We start from the raw sequence: 23,276 nt of genomic DNA, 5'->3' as shown, positions 1-23,276 counted from the left end.
AAGTCACAAAAAAGCCAAGGACAACATCCAAAGAACTGCAGGCCTCTCTCGCATCAATAAAGGTCACTGTTCATGACTCCACTATCAGAAAGACACTGGCCAAAAATGGCATCCATGGAAGAGTGGCGAGGTGAAAACCACTGCTAACCAAGAAGAACATTAAGGCTTGTCTGAATTTTGCCGAAACACACCTTGATGATCCTCAAAGCTTTTGGGAGAATGTTCTGTGGACTGATGAGTCGAAAGTGGAACTGTTTGGAAGACAGGGGTCCCGTTACATCAGGCGTAACTCAAACACAGAATTCCACAAAAAGAACATCACACCTACGGTCAAGCATGGTGGTGGTAGTGTGATGGTGTGGGGATGCTTTGCTGCTTCAGGGCCAGGGCGACTTGCAATAATTGAGGGAAACATGAATTCTGCTCTCTACCTGAAAATCCTAAAGGAGAACATCCAGGCATCTGTCCATGAGTTGAAGCTCAAGCGCAACTGAATTATGCAGCAAGACAATGATCCACAGCATAGGAGTAAGTCCACCTCTGAAATGCTCAAAAGAATCAAAATTAAAGTTTTGGATTGGCCTAATCAAAATCCTGACTTGAACCCGACTGAGATGGCAGGACCTTAAACAGGCAGTTCATGCTCGAAAACCCTCCAATGTGGCTGAACTAAACCAGTTCTACAAAGAAGAGTGGGCCAGAATTCACCACAGCATTGTGAAAGACTGATCTCCAGTTATCGGAAGTGTTTGGTTGCAGTTGTTGCTGCTAAAGGTGGCACAACCAGCTATTAAGTTTAAGGGGTCAGTTAGTTTTTCACATAGGTGATATAGGTGTTGGGTACGTTTTTCGCTTCAATAAAAAAAAAATATATATATATATATATATATATATATATATATATATATATATATATATATATATATATATATATATATACATATATATACATATATATTTGAAAACTGTATTTTGTGTTTACTCAAGTTGCCTTGTTTTATGTTATATTTCGTTTGAAGATCTAAAACAATTTAGTATGAAAAATACACAAAAATAAAAGGAATCTGGAAGGGGGCAAATGCTTTTTAAAGCACTGTATGCTGTAAAGAAATCCTCCTTTTTAAGGCTCATTTCTTCTCATTTCCCCAGTTAAATACCTTTATGAGGTGTCATGAAGCCAGTATTAGACATATCTGTGGGCTGTGAATGCCAGCGAGAGTCTTAAGGGAATGGACGGAGGTACAGCTGTAAAAGTGAACCAGACTTTACACTCATAGTCAAAAAGCTATGTGAAACTAATAGAAGTGCTGCGGATCTGTTGTTTGATATCCCTCTTTCGTTCTCTGGGGATCTCTGGCTTTGACTGCAAAGGATGGACTGTATACCAGTGAAGTAATACTTCTCAGATAGACAGTTTTTGTGTCATTGTGATGTTGCTAAATGTAGATTGAGACAGCTTGAGTCTGTTCCTTGACCTGCAGGGGGCAACAGGTGGAGAGATGCCGGTTTAATCCTGTCACTGGTGCGTTCATTATTGAAGGGAAACTATGAGTCATTGCACATGGTGAAGAGATCTTCATGAGGTGCTTTGGGAATATACTTCACTCAACTAACTTTCCACTCTACCAAATAACCAATTGTTTTTTCTCTGAAATTGTTACAACGTTTTAGTTCAAAAGTTCCAAAGGCAGAGTAAATGTGTTAATGGCAAATTTATTCACCCACATATTTTGTGTGAATTTTTTTTCTTTTGTTTTTTGTTTTGTTGTTGTTTTTGTTTTTTAGACAATTAGTGTTGCTTTGTTGTCCATTGTTTTCATGGTACATTTAGTGAACACTTGTAATACAGTCAGAACTACAATAAGCAGTTTGGAAAAGTGAAGAAAATGACCAAAATTGCCAAATTTGAAAGAACAGATCTATCAGGGCACAGTCATTTCATTACTAAGCACTCTTGTTTTTTTGTTTTTTTATATCCCCTTTTCTCTCAATTTGGAATGCCCAATTCCCACTACTTAGTAGGTCCTCGTGGTGGCACGGTTACGCACCTCAATCCGGGTGGCGGAGGACAAGTCTCAGTTGCCTCCGCTTCTGAGACAGTCAATCCGCGCATCTTATCACGTGGCTCGTTGTGCATGACACCGCGGAGACTCACAGCATGAGGAGGCTCATGCTACTCTCTGCAATCCACGCACAACTTACCACTGAGCGCGAGCACCACTGATTGTGACCATGAGGAGGTTACCCCATGTGACTCTACCCTCCCTAGCAACCGGGCCAATTTGGTTGCTTAGGAGACCTGGCTCATATCACTCAGCATACCCTGGATACGAACTCCCCACTCCAGCGGTGGTAGTCAGCTTCAATACTCGCTGAGCTACCCAGGCCCCCACTAAGTACTCTTGTTAATTTGTATGTGGTGTTTTCATCAAAACAAAAGATTTATCTCCATTTTCATATCTGTCTGTAACATTTTTCTACCATTTTGAGTGTTCTTAACCTCTATACGGTCGGGATTCGTTTTCTAAGCGACTTTTGAGTTACAGTTATTATCACCCTACATCTGTGATTTCATGTACCGATTCAGACGGGACTACAATCTCTGTTTATTACAGAGTTGGGGGTGTCTGTTTTCTAGATGTGGGCATTAAAGAAGGTTGAACACATTGAATTAATTTAGGAGATAACATTAACCTTTTTAACTTTAACTGTAAATTTTAAACAATTAATTATTGAATGTATTGATTTCATTTTAATATATAAATTATATATTATAGATGACTATTTAAAAAAAAAAAAAGCCTATTAAAATAAACTATTAAAATACTACACATGAGTTTATAGAAGTGGCTGCTTATAATAAACCCACTGAAATAAACAGTACTTATTGGTGAATTTAATATTTATAACATTATGTAATTAAGCTGAGAAATGAAGGTGAGTATCTTACCTGATGCTGATATTACAGTGGCCAGTCTTAGCCGTTTCCACGATTTGACTCTGCTTGGTGATTTTATTTCCCAATTTTTTTGTCGGATGAAAAAAATCTACACTGTTGGCCAAAAGTTTGGAATAATGTACAGATTTTGCTCTTATGGAAAGAAATTGGTACTTTTATTCACCAAAGTGGCATTCAACTGATCACAGTGTATAGTCAGGACATTAATAACGTGAAAAATTACTATTACAGCTCAGTGGTAAAGACGCTAGCTACCACCCCTGGAGTTCACTAGTTCGAATCCCAGGGCGTGCTGAGTGACTCCAGCCAGGTCTCCTAAGCAACCAAATTGGCCCTGTTGCTAGGGAGTGTAGAGTCACATGGGGTAACCTCCTAGTGGTCACTATAATGTGGTTCGTTCTCGGTGGGGCACGTGGTGAGTTGGGCATGGTTGCCGCGGTGGATGGCGCGAAGCCGTGGCAACACGCTCAACAAGCCACTTGACAAGATGTGCAGGGATTGGGAACTGGGATTCGTCCTCCGCCACCCAGTCTGAGGCAAATCACTACGCGACAACGAGGACTTAAAAGCACATTGGGAATTGGGCATTCCAAATTGGAAAAAAAAAATAAATAAATGTTCAGAACTTTTCAAACTACTTCAAAGAGTTCTCATCAAAAAATCCTCCATGTGCAGCAATGACAGCTTTGCAGATCCTTGGCATTCTAGCTGTCAGTTTGTTCAGATACTCAGGTGACATTTCACCCCACACTTCCTGTAGCACTTTCCATAGATGTGGCTGTCTTGTCGGGCACTTCTCACACACCTTACAGTCTAACTGATCCCACTAAATCTCAATGGGGTTAAGATCCATAACACTCTTTTCCAATTATCTGTTGTCCAATGTCTGTGTTTCTTTGCCCACTCTAACCTTTTCTTTTTGTTTTTCTGTTTCAAAAGTGGCTTTTTCTTTGCAATTCTTCCCATAAGGCCTGCATCCCTGAGTCTTCTCTTTACTGTTGTACATGAAACTGGTGTTGAGCGGGTAGAATTCAATGAAGCTGTCAGCTGAGGACATGTGTCTGTTTCTCAAACTAGAGACTATGATGTACTTATCCTCTTGTTTAGTTGTACATCTGGCCTTCCACATCTCTTTCTGTCCTTGTTAGAGCCAGTTGTCCTTTGTCTTTGAAGACTGTAGTGTACATCTTTGTATGAAATCTTCAGTTTTTTGGCAATTTCAAGCATTGTATAGCCTTCATTCCTCAAAACAATGACTGACTGATGAGTTTCTAGAGAAAGCTGTTTCTTTTTTGCCATTTTTGACCTAATATTGACGTTAAGACATGCCAGTCTATTGTATATGGTGGCAACTCAAAAACAAACACAAAGACAATGTTAAGCTTCATTTAATGAACCAAATAGCTTTCAACTGTGTTTGATATAATGGCAAGTGATTTTCTAGTACCAAATTAGCAATTTAGCATGATTACTAAAGGATAAGGTGTTGGAGTGATGGCTGATGGAAATGGGGTCTGTCTAGATTTGATGAAAAATGACTTTTTTCAAATAGTGATGGTGCTGTTTTTTTTACATCAGTAATGTCCTGACTATACTTTGTGACCAGTTGAATGCCACTTTGGTGAATTAAAGTATCAATTTCCTTCCAAAACAGCAAAATCTGTACATTATTCCAAACTTTTAGTCGCCAGTGTATGTCCAAATTCAAAGGCGCGCAGCAGGCAGAAGATTGGTGTGCATAAGTGCGAGCTTAACTGTAGTTCATGTAGGTCAAAATACATGAAGAGAAGCGTTGTGATAATCCAATATCAGCAATCATAGACATTCGCATTCGGACAGGATTATATTTCTCAGAGGAGTTAGCTGAGAAACAGTAGGTAATTTGCTCTGGAATTTTCACACAAGTTGTGTGAGGAAAAACACAGATTTGTCAGATTCGGATGGAATTAAAATCACAAACAATGTCTGTAAAACACAAATTTCCCTTATGTCCTCACGTAAAACTAGTCCTGTCCGAAAAGGGCTTTTATAGGGCTTTAGACTGTTAGTCCAATTTGCACAAAATTGTGCTTGTATGATCTAAAATCCCATAGACTTACATTAAAGGAGGGACCCAAGCAATACCTAGGAATCAGAATATCATGAAAACTTGGGGTGGGCCCTTTTGGGCCAATAATAACCATTTAGCAACTGTGTAGCGACCACTCAGAACACCTTAGCAAGCACCACTCACATTTTTTTAAGAAACCATCACAATCTTGTTAATACTCGAGATTGCACTGTTCATTGTTCAGGTTGACTGTAAGTCAGTGTACTGTATATGTGCATTTGTTTGTCTTTCGGCATGAACGCCCCCTGACCTGCATGTCAGACTTGCAGCAATCGCATATTTGCAGTGTCACTGCAAAAACCTCACCCCAAAAACAGAAACTCGTGGTTCAGACACCAGAATCGGAAAACAAACATTGATCTCTTTACAGCTGACTTGTTCTGAACTTTTATCATCTGATAAAAAGCCTCCTTTGTGATCTAATATTCAACTTTAAAATGATATGTTATAGATTGATAAAAAAAGTTCCAGCACTTTGTTACATTACTGTATTTATGTTAAATCACACACTACAAAACAAATCTCATTTATGTTGTACTCACGATAATGTCTGTGGTATTCCATTTAAAGTTTTTAAAGTACTCTCTCTTTATGTCTCTCTCAGGTGTATCTGGAGAGATTATTAACATATGCAGAGATTGACATCTCTCCTGCTAACTGGAAGAGGATTGTGTTGGGTGCCATCCTGTTGGCGTCAAAGGTGTGGGATGACCAGGCTGTGTGGAATGTCGACTATTGCCAGATCCTTAAAGACATCACCGTCGAAGACATGTGAGTGTGTGTGTGTGTACAGTTCGGATACTTGGATTTATTAATCCTACCAAACTTTCAGTGCTAGAATAATCAAAATTGAAAAAAAATAATCATATTAATGAAAATAGTATGGGTGTAAATCGCAAGTTTCATCACGATACAATATTCTATCGATTCTCTTAGGGCGGGCGTAGACAGTGCTATTTTTGTTGTGCAAGCTCCCGACCAATTTTTGCCAGTCAGGAGAGATCACGTGGAAATCGTTGGTGCTTGTGTGGTCACTTCACATCATGTGAGAGGAATTATGAGCGGAGCCGAGCGGCTTACGAGCAACATACGACCTCCTGATAATTTTTTTTAAATGTCTAAAACTCGGGCGCTGTCAGCTTGAATTCGTGAGGTGTGTGCAGTTGAACGTGCCGATTTGGCGATCTGCCTGAAGATGACCAATCAGGAGAAGGTGTTACAACTCACACAATCATTGAAAACTGAGTGTTCATGACGCTTTTACACATTTGGAGAAAATGGTTGTATTAAAACTGTGTTTTTCCCATATTATTCATGACCACATCACTGGGAATGATGCTACAGAAATGCTATGCTGTTCTCTGCTCTTCAAACAAATCAGAAAACAATCTTTATCACTCTGATTGACAGATTTTTTAAATTTCCGTCATGGTCTATTTGTATTCGTCATACATCTACATCTACATCTAAAGCTGAATAATACAGGTAGCCTACTCCACAAAAATAATTCTGCACTAAATGTCATGTTTGCGCTTAGATTAAATCCAGTTATAACCGGTAGAAACTGTGTGCAAATTTTCTTTTTAATCATGTTCATTTTGTGCACTTTATTGTCATGCAGTAACTGTCGGTATTATTGATGTATGCAGTCATAAAATCACAAAGCCTTCCTTCGAAATCTGAATCTGTCAAATATCGGACAGCATTTGTAATAATTATCCGTGTATATATATATATATATATATATATATATATATATATATATATATATATATACACACAGTACTGTGCAAAAGTCTTAGGCACATAAGATGTTTCACAAAAGCATTTGTCTTAAGATGGTTATTTATATCTTCAGCTTTAGTGTGTCAATATGAAATATAAATGTTAGACTCCCAAACATTACTTTTACAAATAGAATAGAATAGAAGAACAGGGAGCCCTGCAACAGATGTCATGGCCCCCACAAAGCCCCCCACTGAACGTCGTGACTGTCTGAGATTACATAAAGGGACAGAAGCAATTGAGACAGACTAAATAGATAGAAGAACTGTGGTGAATTCTTCAAGAAGCTTGGAACATCCTATCTGCCAACAACCAAGAAAAACTGTGTCCAGGTGTACCTAGGAGAACTGGTGCTGTTTTAAAGGCAAAGGTGGTCACATCGAATATTGATTTAGCTTTTTTATGTTTACTGGACTTTGTATGATATTAATTGATAAATGAAAACTATTTATGTCATTATTTTTGAAGACATCCTCACTATGCAACAAGTGCCTAAAACTTTTGCACAGTACTGTATATGTGTATATATATATATATATATATATATATATTATTTTTTATTTTTTATTTTTTAATTGGCAGATGAGTTTTCAGCTAATGCAGTCCCTGGCCATGCCAGTCGTCTTTTTCATTTCTAAATCGCAAGTTACAAGGAATTAAAGTAATAAATTGGCTTTATGTCTTACAATGCCAAATAGCGTGAAAATTCATGCGATTGCTTCGGAATCCGACGGGTCGTAAAGTCGTGTCGCTTACCACTGCAGCTGTAAGATTATCCGATAAACTGACTTGTAACGTGTGCAGGTGCTCACGACCTCCCGAGTGTCAGAACTCACACCGTGTATGCCCGCCCTTAGCCAGCGATCCGATGTTTGCCAATACCTCAACGTCTGCCGCAAATACAATTTAGATTTGATTCAGTTCAGGGGCCTGCGATCGATATTACGATATTATGTGGCTGTTTTACACAATCAATCTTTCTTTTTTTTTTTAAACCACAAATGCAACTAAAATATCATTTGAATATTTTATTGAGCTCTCTGAATAGTGCAAATTCAGTATCCACATTGGGACATCCAAAATAAGGTATTTTAGTTGTTGAAAAAAATAACTACACTACAGTGATAATTTGTCATCTCAACAACAGTCATGCAAGTCTTTCAATGCAGAATACCCACGACAGGAGAGTATGTGCTATCTGTGTAGTTTCTTGGCTACATCTTCCACAGTTGTATTGAAAAATTCTGTTTCAGTTTACTGTGAGTTTACTGTGATAAATGTTAGTACGGGTGTTGATGTGAAAAGTCTTGTAACTGATTTTCTCTTTCACTCGTCAGCGCTGTTCAGAATATCAGGGCTCTTTAGCCATTTGAAATGGTTGAATTGCTCCTTAGTGCTTTAAAAGATACATTTTTCATGTAGAATTCAAATGTGTAGAACGGCTCTGTGCTATTCTGTCACCGGAGCTCGCAGCCACGTTGTCGCATGCGCACGGATAGAGCAGAGTGCAACTTCAGTCTTCAATCACTCCGCGCACATCCGTGTCCCACTTGAGAAGCATATTTAGTGCTTATAAAACGAGATGAATATCATAAGGTTGATGCATCACCTGACAGAAATGCATACGGACATGGCTGACATTAGAGTGTCCAAACAAATGTGCATCTTAAAAAAAATATACATCGATGTTAAGAATAATTTTCATACAGAAAACTACGATTTTTAGGACTGTTAACAAGTTTTGTATCTTGTACATTATTTTTCATACAAATTAACAAATTTTTCACCAACATTCCCATTTATAATATGTATCTGTATGTTTTAGTTTGAGTTTATTTGTCATTCTAATTAAAACAATAAGAAAAAATTTAATTATGCATTTATTTATTTTTTATTTACTGTAATATTTCAGTTGTTTTTTTTATCCGCATACTTAATACAGCACAAAATAATTCTGTCATGATGTATAAATACTTCAATTTAAAGAAGATATCTATTTGTGCATTACAGTTACGGAATGTATTTTATTTATTTATTTATTTTTATTTTTTATTTTTTTGCATGTCTGGGTCATGCATATTTTAACGTATGCAAGTTAAAAGAAACAAATAAGTAATTATGTTTTGCTTGAAAAAAAAAAAAAAAAGATGTCATGAAAATAATATCACAATTCAAAAATATCAATGGATTCACCCAGTCTGTGCCCTCCATATAATTTAAAGTTTACTACACTAAACAGTGTTGGCTTTTCTAAGGTGCTTACTCAGCATCTATAGGATGAATATTTATGATGCTTTCCCAACATTCAGCGGAATCTATAACCTAAAGAACATGATGTTGCATTTATCAAATCACCATGTCATGGAAACAAGACCTGTGAAATTGGCCAGAGAAATGTTAAGGGGGATAACATGTTGTCTTGTGTGCCCTCTCGACCCCTGCTGCATACACAGTTACTTTAAAGGCTCCAGTGACAGCCAAATTGTCCTTTGAGTGTACCACAGAAGAGAGGAGGACCAGAGAGAGTGTTTTGGTGTAGTTTGTTGTTATTTTGTTGTCAGAGAATGCATTTGTCTAGTTGGTTTCTGCATGAGTGGGAATAATTATGTGGTTGGTGTGACAATAGATTGTCTATTTATTTTGAACTGTGAGGACTTTAATACTTGGTGAGAGATTTGGGGGCGTAGGAAAGAAGATTTTTAAGAAGAATGGATGATCAAGACTAGTCATTTGTTTCTGGTCAGGATCATGGCTTAAAATTAAAACACATTGCCTTGTCATATTCTTTGTTTCTTTGTTCATTTATCGTCAGCATTTAAAGGGATAGTTCATTCAAAAATGAAAATGATGTCATCATTTACTCACCCTCGTTTTTTTCCAAATTATTTTTTTAAATTCATTCTGGATGAACTGTTCCTTTAAGCATGCTGAATATGAATGCTCTCAATGATCAAAACTGTCAAGATTTTCTTTTCGCTTATTGCCGCCCACTGACAAATGTCAAAAGGAACATATGCAAATCTAATGACCTTTTCTCTGTTTCTCTACTATCAGGAACGAGTTGGAGAGGCAGTTTCTAGAGCTTCTACAATTCAATATCAACGTTCCATCCAGCGTCTACGCCAAGTATTACTTCGACTTGCGTTCACTCTCGGAGGCGAACAACATCAACTTCCCCCTGGAGCCTCTCAGCAGAGACAAGGCCCAGAAACTGGAGGTGAGGGGTCGATACCACTCCAGATAAACTCACGTTTTATAGCTCAGTATATTTATCTCATATTTTCACTCAAGATATCATTGACATCCCAGTGGCCTATGTTTTCAAGATTTTAAAGAAAGTTCAATATATCGGCTAGAAGTTGACCGATGGTGGATTTTGCCGATACCGATAACTAAGGTGGTAGAAAAGGTCGATAACCGATTAATCAGCTGATAATTTAAAAAATCGATTTATAGAATGTAAAAAAAAAAAGTCTTAGTCTTTACTTACTATGACGGGCACGGGCATAGATGCTACAAGAGTCAAAAATGAATAAAATCCCAGATGCAGTTTATTGTGCAACCATAATCCCAATAATAACCAGAGAAAAATAATGATTAGGTGCATAATGAGGGACTTTTAACTATTAACAAGCCCGAAACGCTCAAGGGACTCTTATTTTGAAGTAATGGAGACCTGGCTCCATTACAGTGCACTTTATTAAAGCATTTACAAAGTTACGGTTTATTATTATATTATTCACAAGATATGCAGTTGGAGACAAAATATAAGAAAAAAAAAGCATAGATGCATAGATTTTTGCCGATAACCAATAGTTCCAAAAAACAACTACTGGCACCAATTAATCGGTAAAACCGATATATCGGTCTACCTATATTGGCAGCCTACTAGGGATGTGCAAAACTACATATTTTCCAAATCCATTAGTGGGTTGCCTGAACCAGTAGTCAACTAATCTGTCTTAAGGAAGCAACAGGGGATGCATTAGCCAAAAACGATTTTTATATTTTTTAACATTGACAGATAATTCCAAAGAAACAAGAAAACCATTTTAACATAGTGCATCAGTTTTTACTTCACTCTCCTGCCGTCAAACTCACTAATGAACTAGTTGGTTGTTGAATGACTAGTCGACCATCGTGACCCATACCTAACTAGTATTGTTCCGGTAAATTGTGGAGAACACACACACACACACACACACACACACACGCACACACACACAGGTAATATCGTGGCATGTTATGTTGGACTACTGGTTCAGAAGCAGCAGGGCTGAATAATACCTTGTCTGATTTCCCATGTGTCTCTTTTGCCAACATTCATCCTTGATGCTGGACAATTATAGTCCTGACAAGACCAGGCCTATAATGATGTTTGTTCAGTTGTTTGTGTGTGTGCACTGGTGGTGTAACAGTGGTCTGTGGGAGGGGGGCTCTGTCTCCCTGTGGTTTCTGATCCATTTATTTAATGCTGCAACCACAACAGGGGACCAAAATTGCTGTTCCTCTTTATACACTCCTACACAATTAGCTGTCATCTCAAAATAATGGCCACAATGGCCTGTAGCCTTAACATCGAAGTTTCCTTTTTGAGTTTTGAGTACATATGGTTTAAAATATGACTGGATTCGTTTGGATTCCGAATTTATATGTACGTCTCATTTGTCATCATTAAAGGAATATTCCGGGTTCAAGACAAGTTAAGCTCAATCGACAGCATTTGTGGCATAATGTTGATTACCTCGAAAAATTTATTTCGACTCGTCCCTCCTTTTCCTTAAAAAAAGCACAAATAGAGCTTACAGTGAGGCACTTACAATGAAAGTGAATGTGGCCAATTTTTGGAGGGTTTAAAGTCAGAACTTTTAAGCTTATAATTTTATAAAAGCACTTGCATTAATTCTTCTGTTAAAACTCATGTATTATTTGAGCTGTAAAGTTGTTTAAATTGTAATTTTTACTGTCATTTTAGGGGTTTTAGGGTTTGTTGACATTACATCGTCATGGCAACGAAGTTGTAAAATTGGCTATAACTTTACACAGAAAAGATTAGTAAGTGATTTTATCACTCTAAAATCTTGTTTACATGCTCATTATGTCTTGTGTCTATACTTTTGAAAAAGTGAGTATTTTAATGATCAAAAATTGGCCCCCATTCACTTTCATTGTAAGTGCCTCACTGGAACCTAGAGTTTTTAATTTTTTAAAGAAAAGGAGGTACGAGTCAAAATAAATGTTTGTGGTGATCAGTAGTATGCCACAAATGCTGTCGATTGACCTTAACTTGTATTGAACCCGGAATATTCCTTAAAGTTATGTATTATTATGTAAAGGCATTATATCGGCATTCAACCACCCTGTTCTCTATGACCAATTTACATTTAAGCATTTGGCAGACACTTTTATCCAAAGTGACTTGCAGTGCATTCAAGGAACACATTTTATCAGTTGATGCATTTCATGGGAGTCATGAACTTGGCATTGCTATTGGCCAAAAATAATAATGTAGATTTATGAAAAGCAAAGGACTGAGGACCGAACCTTGGGGGACACCGTGAGTAAAGGGAGCATTGAGTGACGTGTACTTTTGAATAGAAATAGATAGTGGTCAACCGATATATCGCCGAGGCTGATAAATCGGACGATATTCAGAGTTATCGACATCGACCAATACATTTTCCACTTTGACCGATTTATTTCTTGAGGGCACCGAGAATCACCTGCTTACATGTGAAGCGACCGAGACATATAAACGACCAGTCACGGTTCGTTTAGTTGTTATGTGCCATTGTGTTACTACAATAATAGACCGGTGTGCAACACTGTCATTTAAACGGTCCACATATCAGAGCCACGGAAAAACTTCAGGATCAAAAGTTCCTCTGATTCATAAATCATGACGATCAGTCCGTGACAATCCACGCAGGCGATCCAGGCCGTTTAAACTGTCAGGTGATTGCTACTCGCGCCGGATCCGCACGAGTGCAACTTCAAAGTGCTTCACGTGTGCTTAAAGTAAATGTCTTATTTAATATGTACTGTACGTACAATTGGTTTGATTCAGTATTTTTGGAGAAAATGCGATTGCTAAAGTGGACATGCCATCTATGGTTGCTGGACTACTGTGTGTACTGTTATTTCCTTCTTCCTATATTAACAATTTCTTTATGTGCAAACAAATGACAAACATTTGATGACTAAACAGAAATCAGAAGAAACTACTATCTACCACTTAAAATACAATATTCATTTTTTTATAAAGTTGAAGTTTTGTGTGAAATTGAGTAAATATAGTGTTAAATAAGAGTTTATTCATTTTTTAGCAATTTTATGTGTGTTATTTATTATATTAAATCATGTGATATATCAGCATTGTATCGGCCTATCAGCCATCCTGCTCTCTGGATATCGGCATTGGCCATTAAAAAAACCCATATCGGTTGATCACTAGAAATAGAATATTGTATAGAAATATAATGTATAGTTTGCTTTTTAAAAGTGTTTACTCTCATCAACTTTCTAAATGCAGGTTGATGAAGGAAGAAACAATTTTAAAATTTTCCTACCACTAATTCTGGTACTTTTGCCAATTTTCTGCCAAGCTAGTTGGTTCTTGCTTTAGAAAATACAGCATTGCCCCACATTCTTTGTGTGATATGTCCAGCTGTAACAAATGTGAATCTAGCTAGTTCTGTGTCTACTACTAAAGACATTATTAACCCTCAGCAGATAATAACAGTTAGAGCAATATCTCGACCAGGCCGATTAATGGTATAACAGAAGTGTTTGTTCCAGTTCGAGAGAGAGGGAGACGCACGTGGCCGCGTTGCATGTGTGTCTGTGTTTGTTTATGTTTGTTTTATTTTGAGTTTTATCATTAAACTTTACGTTGACTATTTAGCCGGTTCCCGCCTCCTTGCCCACCTTACTCATTACTAGGGCTGCTCGATTATGGCAAAAATCATAATCACGATTATTTTGGTCAATATTTAGATCACGATTATTTAACACGATTACTCACTGACTTTGGAAACATCATGCATTTATCCAATTTTCTTCATGATAAGATACACACAGTGAACATGACACATATATTATGATTCACTACGTTATAATCTAGCTGCAGCAAACACGTGTGAGTGACGAGCGTCCCCGCGCCAGTGCGTGCATCAGCCGAGAGTAGATTCAATCTCTTCTTCGGTCACTTCACTCAACTCATAGACGCAGCACTGACCGCACAGAGAAATGTCAGTTTTGGAGTTTATTTTCATAACCCACTTCCTTATTATTTGAACTTTAATTAAGGATGCTTTAAAGATATAACACCGGGGTGTTTCACTGCGAAACGGAATGTCCACAATAATCGTTTTATCTCGATTATCTTGTTTTTATAATCGTTGGAAGCCAAAATCCTTATTGAAAATAACATTTGATTAATCGCCCAGCCCTACTCGTTACATATAATTATCAAAATATTTATGCATGTAATTACCTATGCATTTAATATATATACAGAATAATGTATAAAATATTGTTCTACAGCCCACAGTAATCCATTTTGCAATGGAGTTCGTAAATCAATCCGAGTTAATTTTTTAATGTGTTCATTTTATAGAGTTAATCACACTGAATTAACACATTAAATCGACAGCCTTAGAAAAATTTGATTGTTCGTTTAGATTAAGAAATTGCGTGCACGTCACATTTGTCATCAAGTTGTATTATGTAAATTACGAAATGATGTCGCCCTTCAACCACCAAACTCTCTAAGTTCATTAACATATAAGCATTTGACACTTTTATCTAAAGGAATTTGCCTTGCTTTCAAGGTACACATTTTATTAGTCCATGAGTTTTTCTGGGAATCCCAGACCCGAGACTTGCAGTTGCTAGCGACCACTAACAACAATGTAGATTATGAAAAGAAGAGGACCGAGGACAGATCCTTGCAGGACACCTTGAGTTAGGGGAGAATTGGCTGATTTTCATTTCTGGATAGAAATAGAATAGTGTACATAATTTTTAATTAAAATAAAATGGATAGTTTGATGTTTAAAACTGTTCACTTACACGACAAGATTATCAGTGAATAGCAACTTTCTGACTTTCGAGGCTTAGGTCGCCCACAAATTAGAGTTTATGTTGTGTCAGAGAATGTTGCAAACACATTGATTTTGATGGGAATGGTGTGTTACTAGGACATAACACAAGGAAAAACATAAGGGTTGAGAACATTTAAGAACTTTTCAACTTTTGCTGCAGTGCAGTCTGACATAGGTATTCATTAACCCATGAGAATTTCAAAGAGGCAGATTCGGTTGTGCTCTCAAAAGTCCAATTTGCTATATTCTTTGCTTGAGTTCAAACTGACCCGGTTCTTTCCATACCCTCAAAATTAATCTTGTGCATTCCTATCCATCAAACACTACATCAAAGTGTTCTCTAATGTGTGGGCACCCTTACACATTCACTAAAACACTCAAGGGAACAAAGGGGTTTGTATCGAAATAAATATTTATCCGCCCCTTCTCATGTTTCTCCCAGGCGATCTCCAGGCTTTGCGACGACAAATATAAAGACTTGAGAAAAGCAGCCAAGAAGCGCTCAGTGAGTGCAGATAACCTGACTGTGGTCAGATGGTCCCCCGCCATCATATCCTAATAACAGTGGACATCGGGGACTCTTGCAAGAGACAGAGGAGAAGAGACTGTCGGAAGAAGCGTTCTCTAAGAGGACACATGTGCTTTAGTACCTCCACAACACTCTTGAGCCAGAGGCTTTTGTTCAGAAGAGTGTCCTTGCTGGTCGAAAGGCTGCTGTATATACAAGACAAGACCCACACAAAGATAACTTTCAAAGCTTTGGCTTAGAGGACAAAGAGGAGGACACTGCTGCTGCAGTTCAGAATAACTGGAGGACATGGATGAAAGGATAGAAATGATGGAGAAACTCCAAGTGATGCCCAATGACAGGAACAGCATTCCAACAGCTTTGTGTCATATGTGTTTGCCATTATAGGTGAGGAAGTTTCTTAGAACATTTCATGTGCGCACATAAATGTATCCTAACAGCCAAAAATCTCAAGATGTTTCCTAGACACAGTGGCCCCAAAAAGTAGTTGGACTCTTAAGTCACACTTAAAACATCAAAATGTTTTGCATTTATATAACAAACTATCAAACAAAGTGGCATTTATTTTACTGAAGCTTATTTTAGCTTTATTTTATTTTAAAATTAAGTCAAAAGTTTTTGGACTTTTTTGGTTGTCAAAGATTGAACATGTCCACACAGGAGTTAATGTGCTGAGCTTCAACTGTGGTTACTCTGCTAGGACACCTGTGTGAAATTTAGGGAAATCGACTTCATACGTGCACTAAAATAAACTTGACAGCAATTGGTTAAAAGTAATCGCTAAAATGGCTTAGAGACTGTTCTGAGAAAAGCTCTAGCATCATTTGTTTACAGATGCCACACATTATTTACATACATACTTTGTATTTAATTCATTGACATTCAGTCATTTATAAGTGTGACTTCAGTGTCCAAATACTTTGTGGGACCACTGTAGTATTCCTTGAAGTATTTCTGTCCAAACCAAATGACTGTGATGTGATCAAACAACAGAATTACCACTGTAGTTATATATACTGTTATTTAATGTTTTGTGATCTCATTTAAGAATTATTATAAATTAAAAACAACCTTAATGATGGTTTATTATTGTAAAATTAGTTTTTAACAATGCTTGTTCATGGGGAAACAGTCACAGGACAAATTCTTTATTTTTATTTTTGTTATTTTTTTACTCTATTTTTTTTCCACTTTGTAATACATTATTAAGACCTTGCTGTTTAGTGTTATTAGCTAAGAGTAACGGAAGTTACTTTGCAGTTGAAGATTTACTAAAGCAAATACAAGCGGTGGTCCAGGGGTCTCCACGTGAACTTCCTTGAGTGATTTCCTATTAAAACAGAAGTTTTGATAACTGATCAGTGCCATGAAAACCCGGAAAGAGACATAATCTTGAAAAGTTAAATGCTGAATTTTCCATTGAAATTTTATGAGAGAATGGAGAAGTTTTAAGACTGAACTCCATTTTATTTCTACAGAGCCAATAATTACATTCAGGGGCGTAAATAGAGGGAGGGCAGGGAGGGCAGGGAGGGCAGGGTGGGCAGCCACCCTAGGGCCCAGGGTGAGAGGGGTGATTAAAAACGACCAAGGCCCCCCAAGGAGAGGGCCCGAGAGTTTCTTTGCACTGGGGCCCGCGAGATCCAAGTTACACCACTGATTCCATTCTCAATGACCATGAATGTGTATAACCTGCGCACTCTGCTATACAGATTGGAGCAGATGCTTTACATTATTTACATTGATCTGAAACATTCTTTCAGATTGACAACATTTCATGAGTCAGAGTTTCAGATTTGTTTAGTCACAATAAGTGTGTAGAAGTCTTCTGATGTTCCCACTCTGTTAATAAAGGTGAAGCTAATGGGTGAATCTCAGGAAACCTGCAAAAAACATGTCTTGGTCAAATGTCACCTTATGTAATCAAAAGAAACAAATAAGAAATTATATTTTGCATGAAAAAAAAATTTTTTTTTTGCACTGTGACTTTATTTTCTTTTTGACTTTTCCCCCACTATTCTCATTTCCGCAATGCGTTCAAACTGTTATGTTTTGTTGTTTATTTGGTTTTGTTTTGGTTATTATTCTAAATTACTCTAATGCAGTATTTTCTTTACTGTATTACAGTTACACAATAATTACCCACCCTTTTCCTGGGGGTCTTACTGGGGAAATGATTGTGGGTGGCACTTCCGCCGTATTCGTTCTACAGCATTCTCTAGCTCTGGCTGCAGTCATTTTAAGACCCTTTTTACAGCTGGTAATAAGACGAGTTTCGGATTATCCGATCGCAAAGGTCAGCGCTAACTATAGTTGTAAAAGGGGTGCAAAATGTTTTGTGATTGGATCACAAAAACACATACAGAGGTAGTCTTTATGACTTTTTTGCAGTTTATTATCGTTCAGCAACACACTGATATAGTGATTGATGTATGTCCATATGAAATTATACATGCTCTCCTCAAAATCCCAACAGCACAACGAAAGAATGAATAGACGTACACCGCAACAACAGCTTTGTTTACTTGACAACGGAAGTAACGCCCATTTTTCGTACTAAGCATCACGTGACGTAGGAAAAAGGTGGATAATACAATGATTTTGTTTTCATTCTTAATTCTAAATGATTCTAATTAGGTTATCATTACTGTAATGCCTAAACTCACTTTACAGTAAATAAAATTGTGGAGGAAAATGTGCTTCATTTTTTATTTTATTTTATTTTTTTTCATTATTCTAAATTATTCTAATTAGGTTCTGATTACAGTATTGCTTATTTTCTTTACTGTATCAAAGGAATACAATTTATATAATGCAATGTATATTTTTATATAAACTATCAGCCATTAAATTAAAAGCAGTAAAAATACTAGCATAATATATAAATACTTTATAATTTATATATATATATATATATATATATAAATCGCATTTAGGAAATGAAACATTTTGGGGGAAAAGTGCTTGTGTCATTAAATGTATTTAATAATAATAATAATAAAAACCTATTGGATTTTTTTATTTCTGGGTGAAATGTGATCTGGACATATTTTTGATGGGTTTTGTGAGATTCATCCTAATCGTGCCGCTGGTATTAATGGTTGGACAGATTGCTGTATTTTGCTTGTCAATTATGATGTGTCAAACTGTAGAGACTGAATTGACTTTGAGTGGGAGAGGAAATCCTGCTGTATCCACTGCCATGTACTTCTCCTGCGGTACCTGCATTAAGCAGGAATATGGCCTTAGATATACTGTAGACTATGAAAATGAACCGTTTTATCTTCCATTCTCTTGATCAAATTTTTTTTCACCCCCAATTCTGAAATCGGTTCTTCCCAATTCAAAAGATCAGCAAGTGTCGAAATGATTTCTGATATATATGTTAGAAATATGTTGGAAACTTTGCTCAGAAACGCATTTAGAATAAAGAATTAGAACTTTATTTTTTGTATATTGTACATAAACCTACTGAAACAATTTTGATCTTGAGATATTTTTATGTGACCAATATTTACTTTTGTTAAATCCTAAATTCTTTAGACAAAGATGGTTTAAAATATGAAGAAAAAAAATATATATACACATTTGGTTAGGAAGAAAGCCTTGTTTGATCAGGATTAAGTAAATGTTCTGAAATCTAACACTTGTTTTTAAGCACTGTCATGATAAAGTGTTTTTCTTTTGTCATCAATTGAATTTCCAGTTGAGTTCAATCTTTTTTTTTTCCTCACCACAAATGTGACATAAAGCAATTTCACAAGGTTATGTTGACATGAATGTAACTGCAATAGTTTAGCTTTTATTGTTACTTTTTAGCACTAATGTAAAAAGCCATTTTTCACTTTTTGCAATAGATGACATCAAAATGCCCATTAATGTCAAACAGTTTGTATGTGTTAACTCCTCTATTGATTATAATCGGAAAGTTGTTTTATATATATACAGGTGCATCTCAATAAATTAGAATGTTGTGGAAAAGTTCATTTATTTCAGTAATTCAACTCAAATTGTGAAACTCGTGTATTAAATAAATTCAATGCACACAGACTGAAGTAGTTTAAGTCTTTGGTTCTTTTAATTGTGATGATTTTGGCTCACATTTAACAAAAACCCACCAATTCACTATCTCAAAAAATTAGAATATGGTGACATGCCAATCAGCTAATCAACTCAAAACACCTTCAAAGGTTTCCTGAGCCTTCAAAATGGTCTCTCAGTTTGGTTCACTAGGCTACACAATCATGGGGAAGACTGCTGATCTGAAAGTTGTCCAGAAGACAATCATTGACACCCTTCACAAGGAGGGTAAGCCACAAACATTCATTGCCAAAGAAGCTGGCTGTTCACAGAGTGCTGTATCCAAGCATGTTAACAGAAAGTTGAGTGGAAGGAAAAAGTGTGGAAGAAAAAGATGCACAACCAACCGAGAGAACCGCAGCCTTATGATTGTCAAGCAAAATCGATTCAAGAATTTGGGTGAACTTCACAAGGAATGGACTGAGGCTGGGGTCAAGGCATCAAGAGCCACCACACACAGACGTGTCAAGGAATTTGGCTACAGTTGTCGTATTCCTCTTGTTATGCCACTCCTGGCGTCTTACCTGGGCTAAGGAGAAGAAGAACTGGACTGTTGCCCAGTGGTCCAAAGTCCTCTTTTCAGATGAGAGCAAGTTTTGTATTTCATTTGGAAACCAAGGTCCTAGAGTCTGGAGGAAGGGTGGAGAAGCTCATAGCCCAAGTTGCTTGAAGTCCAGTGTTAAGTTTCCACAGTCTGTGATGATTTGGGGTGCAGTGTCATCTGCTGGTGTTGGTCCATTGTGTATTTTGAAAACCAAAGTCACTGCACCCGTTTACCAAGAAATTTTGGAGCACTTCATGCTTCCTTCTGCTGACCAGCTTTTTAAAGATGCTGATTTCATTTTCCAGCAGGATTTGGCACTTGCCCACACTGCCAAAAGCACCAAAAGTTGATTAAATGACCATGGTGTTGGTGTGCTTGACTGGCCAGCAAACTCACCAGACCTGAACCCCATAGAGAATCTATGGGGTATTGTCAAGAGGAAACTGAGAAACAAGAGACCAAAAAATGCAGATGAGCTGAAGGCCACTGTCAAAGAAACCTGGGCTTCCATACCACCTCAGCAGTGCCACAAACTGATCACCTCCATGCCACGCCGAATTGAGGCAGTAATTAAAGCAAAAGGAGCCCCTACCAAGTATTGAGTACATATACAGTAAATGAACATAATTTCCAGAAGGCCAACAATTCACTAAAAATGTTTTTTTTATTGGTCTTATGATGTATTCTAATTTTTTGAGATAGTGAATTGGTGGGTTTTTGTTAAATGTGAGCCAAAATCATCACAATTAAAAGAACCAAAGACTTAAACTACTTCAGTCTGTGTGCATTGAATTTATTTAATACACAAGTTTCACAATTTGAGTTGAATTACTGAAATAAATGAACTTTTCCACGACATTCTAATTTATTGAGATGCACCTGTATATATATATAAATTATTTTATCTCCAATGCCCCAAAAATGTCTTAACATGTGAACTCCAGTGACAGTTTAATCTAAATGTAGTGCACACTTTTTATAAACACATAAAAAGTTTATACATTTCATACAAAGGTCATCCCAAAATCAAAAGCTTTTTTTTTTTTTTTTTTTTTTTTTTTTTTTGCATTGTATGATTTCATGACAATTAAGCACATTTCTGCCCAAATTCGCATTAATGTAATGTGTCTGTATATTTTATCTTTTTTTTCTTTTTTTTTCTTTTTTTCTTTTTATTATTATTCTCTACTGTAATGCATTATTTTGTTACTTTAATATTTTTTTATTAAAATCAGCATAAATTAATACTATCATGATGCATAAATGTGTTACAATTTAAATCAGATATTGTTTTTTTTCTGCATTACAGTAGTGAGAATTGGAAGAGTGCTTGCTCAGTTGTCATGTTAGAATGCTAAAAATCTTAATGGTCCTAAAAAATGGGTTTAATCTTCATGCTAAATGTCATTTCTAAGCACTGATGTCCAAGTTACTTGAGCGCAACTTGATTATGATGACAGACATGATACCGGGCAATGTGTTTGGTTTTGGTTTCCTTCCTAGATAAAGGAAGTTTGACCAAATTTCAATAAAGAACTGGCCTTTGGAAATGGCGGTGCATTAAACTCCCTTTGCACATTGAAATAGTGTGTTGTAAACTGTTTGAAATCTTAAAAGTTCAAAAGAAAAGTGTTTTTTTTGGAAGGAAATGGGATACAGAAATGAAGACTTACAAAAGGCATTTGAAGATTGTACAATTCGACTTATTTATTGTGAGCGTGTGAGGATACAGCCCAGTGTTGGATCCGAACAAGGTGTTGTAAACTCAAGTCTTACAGTGATAGGCGGCAGTAGGCGTGTTTTAGCCGTGTGCACTGAACTCTACCTCTGCACAGTGTTATGTTTCTTATTTAATACCTTTCTTGCTCTTTGTCTCTATCTGTAATCTTTCTCATTTTGATTGCGATTTCTAGGAAATTACAAATTCAACTTTCAAAACATTTATACTATAAGTGGTTTCCTGTAAGAAAAAAAAAGAGAAAACTGCTGTCGTTTTCACTGGTTGTATGCCTGTTATTATGAATAATACGTTGTTGTTAAAGTCATTTGTTTCAAACCCTTCCTCTGTATCTGTTTTCAGCGTTCCAGAGACTGAATTTTATCTTCTCCGTATATTAGTTTCATTATACTTCCTGTTAAACTAAGTGAACCCAGTCGCCTGCGGTCTTCACCCCAGGACCCGGAGGCTACAATGGTCGCATGCAGTCTTTGTTCTCAAACTATGATTTCTATCGATGCTCCCAATTCAGAAACAATGTTTAGAAACCACCACAAGAATAAACGTAAATTTGCTATAAAAATTGTGATTTGAATTGTTTTTTTGTTTGTTTTTTATTAATGTTATACCACAGATTCATGTAAGATTAGGAATTAAAAAAATATTCCGGGTTCAGAACAATTTAAGCTTAATTAACAGCATTTGTGGCTTAATGTTGATTTTCACAACGTGTATATATATATATATACACACACACACACACACACTCACTCACCGGCCACTTTATTAGGTACACCTGTATTCTTATTCATGCAATTATCTAATCAGCCGATCGTGTGGCAGTAGTGTAATGTATAATATCATGCAGATACGGGTCAGGAGCTTCAGTTAATGTTTACATCAACCATCAGAATGGGGAAAATTGTGATCTCAGTGATTTGGACCATGGCATGATAGTTGGTGCCAGATGGGCTGGTTTGAGTATTTCTGTAGCTGCTGATTTCCTGGGATTTTCAAGCACAACAGTCTCTAGAGTGTAAAGAGAATGGTGCCAAAAACATCCAGTGAGCGGCAGTTCTGTGGGCCAAAACGGCTTGTTAATAACAGAGGTCAGAGTAGAATGGCCAGACTGGTTCAAACTGACAGGAACGTGATTAACCCAAATAACCACACTTTACAACAGTTCTATGCATAAAAGCTTTTCTGAACATGCAACACGTCAAAAATTGAGGCCGATGGGCTACAGCAGCAGAAGACCCCTCCCGGTACCACTACTGTCAGCTTAGAACAGGAAACTGAGGCTGCGGTGGGCACAGGCTCACCAAAACTGGACAGTGGACGATTGGAAAAACATCATTGCGGTCAGACAAATCTGGATTTCTGCTGAGGTACACAAATGGTCGGCCCACTGCAGCCTCAGTTTTCTGTTCTTGGCTGACAGAAGTGG

General features: G+C 36.9%; 1 protein-coding gene across 5 annotated transcripts in view; it reads left to right on the top strand.

Annotated features, from left to right (window-relative positions):
* LOC127434685 (cyclin-Y-like) overlaps window positions 1-22,406 on the top strand; it is a 95,135-nt gene extending 72,729 nt beyond the window's left edge. For 4 of the 5 annotated variants that reach the window (XM_051687597.1, XM_051687596.1, XM_051687599.1 and 1 more), the window contains 3 exons: window positions 5,674-5,840; window positions 9,909-10,071; window positions 15,402-17,011. In XM_051687597.1, the coding sequence (XP_051543557.1) occupies window positions 5,674-5,840; window positions 9,909-10,071; window positions 15,402-15,518 (447 nt within the window). In that variant the 3' untranslated portion in view covers window positions 15,519-17,011. Of the gene's footprint in view, window positions 1-5,673; window positions 5,841-9,908; window positions 10,072-15,401; window positions 17,012-22,192 lie in introns of those variants that run through there. The other variant, XR_007896074.1, reaches the window with a different exon arrangement.
* The last annotated feature ends 870 nt before the right edge of the window (window positions 22,407-23,276 follow it).

This window comes from Myxocyprinus asiaticus, chromosome 44 (genome assembly GCF_019703515.2).
Source record: "Myxocyprinus asiaticus isolate MX2 ecotype Aquarium Trade chromosome 44, UBuf_Myxa_2, whole genome shotgun sequence".
NCBI lineage: Eukaryota > Metazoa > Chordata > Actinopteri > Cypriniformes > Catostomidae > Myxocyprinus > Myxocyprinus asiaticus.
This window is presented reverse-complemented; position numbering and strand designations above follow the sequence as displayed.